Consider the following 2,878-nt stretch of genomic DNA (forward strand, 5'->3'; position numbering starts at 1 on the left):
TTATTATTATTATTATTATTATTATTATTATTGTTATATTGCTTTTTATTATTATTGTAATATTATTATTATTATTATTATTATTATTATTATTATTATTGTTATTATTATTATTATTATTATTATTATTATTATTATTATTATTATTATTATTATTATAGAACGTCAACAGTCGTTATTGGAAGCCCCCCACTGTTAGCTTTTTGCGGAATCTTCATTGATTCTCGGATTGCTTGGTACTGATCTTCAGTATACTGGATAATTTTTTCTCGAGTATCTCGATCTTTCTGCTGGGACGTTGTTTCCTGTCCATCTCCCGTTGGCGAAGCCCGCCTCCAGAATGATCTAAAATCCAGTTGATGGAAGTGTAAGTATGTTAACGCTACAAAAATAAAAGGTTTTTTAAAAAAATGAAGTGAATTTCAATATCGACTGGAAGATCAAATCCAAAATCACTGACAACCAAATGGACTTCCTGTTTATTAGACGTAAGGAACAAAAACAAACAAAAAACAAACAAAAATAAACAACCCAAACACAAATCAAATATTATTATTATTTTAAAATTTTTGTTTTTACTATTATCATTATTATTATTATTATTATTATTATTATTATTATTATTATTATTATTATTATTATTATTATTATTATTATAGATCGCCAACGGTCGTTATTGAAAGACCCCCACTGTTAGCTTTCTGCGGATTCTTCACTTATACTCGAATTTAGGCCTACGAAGTATTTCGAGGTGTTGATCTTCAGTATACTGGCAAGAGCATTGGAGCCCAGCACTCCCCACAAGCCTAGAGCACGTGCACTGATAGTACTTGGACCCGCTCAGGGTCAATTTAGACCAGGCACGAGGAGCCTCGTGCGGGACCACATTTTTTTCGAACGTGGAGCATCCTGGGGATATATGTTTGTATAATAATGTGTGTGTACAAAAACGTGAGTGTGTGTGTGTGTATGTGTGTGTTTGTGTGTGTGTGTGTGTGTGTGTGTGAGTGTGTGTGTGTGTTTGTGTGTGTGTGAGTGAGTGTGTGTGTGTGTGTGTGTGTGTGTGTGTAAACATACACTAGATATCTATACCACTAGGCTACCGACGTCAAATAAAATCGACACACACACATACATTTTTTAATTAAGTCTACACACAACACACATATTCATTGTTTACGAAATGCTGTTTTTTAAATTTACACACATGAACGTTGTTTACTCCACACATGAACGAGGTTTATAAAATCTACACACATAAATATTTTTTGTAAAACCTATCTCTCAGCCCACTTCCTCCCACCCCATCCCATCCCATCATTATCGTAAGCCAATGGTGAATGAACTCACTCCATCCCATCCCACCCCCCCCCCCATTCCATCCCATCCCATCTTTATCGTAAGTCCGTGGTGAACGAACTCACCTCACCCTACCCCACTCCACTCCACCCCACCCCATCCTGTCCCATCCCATCTCTATTGTAAGTCCGTCCCATCTATATTATTGTAAGTCCGTGGTGAATGAACCCACTCCACCCCACCCCGTCCCATCTCACCCCATCCCATCCTATCTCTGGCGTAAGCCCGTGGTGTATGAACTCACCCCATCCCATCCTATCGTTATCATAAGTCTGTGGTGACTGAACTCACCCCATCCCGTCCCATATCCCATCCCATCTCTATCGTAAGCCCATGGGGCACGAACTCACCAGTTTCAAAGATGACTTTTCTGGGCAAGTTGACGGCCTCCTTTGTGCAAGAAAGAGCAGTTTCCCTCGGGGTGGCGCAGTTCACATCTGCTATGTGCTTACAAACTAGCTTCATCGCCGACCCTGATGGGAAGACATACCAAAACAATTTTTAAAATAAAAAATAAATGAATAAAAATGTAGGTGTTATTTTTTTTACGCTCCCCCTAGACACAAATTAGATCAGGTTTTGGTAAGAGTCTAACGACGCCAGCAGCTGGATAAGATCAGGTTCGATTTTTTTTTAAATTACGACGTTCACAATGCATACGGTCAGACTTGGTAGCAATTTTACGACGTTAGCAACTGGATAAGATCTTAGTAGTAGGCTAATATGAGCTCCCACATTCTAGATCAGTCAAGAGGCGGGGTTCCGATCCTGCCTGTCACTGCCAACCAAACTCGGCCTGAAAAGGATATAATTATCTCAGCAAAAAGACCAAGATTCTCCTATAAAACATGTTCTCCTTACCCAGGAATCAAACTCGGGTCTCCTACATGTCGCTACCCCAGAATTACAAAATATTATGTGCCCAGTACCTAGTTTTGAGAAATGTGACTTCAAATTATTTTTATAAGTTTCACAACATGTCAAGCTTTTCGAATGCAAGTCTTTGAACATTTTGATGACGACTCCAAATAATCTTACGATTTCGATAGAGCAGATAGAGCATTTGTTTCTTGACATCGTGGCCTTAATAACTAGGGGAAAAAAAAAAAACGTCCAAAAATGTCAGATAGAACTTTGTATTTTTCTGAGGTAGCGCCATACCGCTGCACCATCACACACCAAGACGCGCACAGTAATAAATAATCTCTACTTTAGAGTTACAAAGTTCTGTCTAACTATTTTGGTCGTTTGGAGTCACTAAGACCATGAGGTCAGAAAGCAAATTAATAATGCATGTTCTATCTTCTCTATCAAAATCGAAAGATTATTCGGAGTTGCTATGGAGATATTCAAAGGATTGCATTTGGAAAAGCTTGACATTTTGTGAAACTCGAAAAAATTTTCGTCAAATTTGTCAATATTAGGTAGATCTACTGAGCAGATAGGACTTTGTAATTCTAGAGTAGCGAGATATCATAATTTCTGAAAATTGGGGAAATGTAGAATTTCACAGATGTTA

At 37.9% G+C, this 2,878-nt stretch overlaps 1 protein-coding gene across 1 annotated transcript in view; it reads right to left on the bottom strand.

The window, feature by feature from the left end:
- Nucleotides 1–654: 654 nt before the first annotated feature.
- Nucleotides 655–2,878, bottom strand: part of LOC101858945 — a 3,719-nt gene continuing 1,495 nt past the window's right edge. The window contains exons 2-3 of the mRNA XM_005100135.1: nucleotides 1,710–1,832; nucleotides 655–909 (exon numbers count right to left, since the gene is read on the bottom strand). Of these exons, the coding sequence (XP_005100192.1) occupies nucleotides 713–909; nucleotides 1,710–1,832 (320 nt within the window). The 3' untranslated portion in view covers nucleotides 655–712. The remainder of the gene's footprint in view (nucleotides 910–1,709; nucleotides 1,833–2,878) is intronic.

This window comes from Aplysia californica, unplaced genomic scaffold (genome assembly GCF_000002075.1).
Source record: "Aplysia californica isolate F4 #8 unplaced genomic scaffold, AplCal3.0 scaffold00237, whole genome shotgun sequence".
Taxonomy (NCBI): domain Eukaryota; kingdom Metazoa; phylum Mollusca; class Gastropoda; order Aplysiida; family Aplysiidae; genus Aplysia; species Aplysia californica.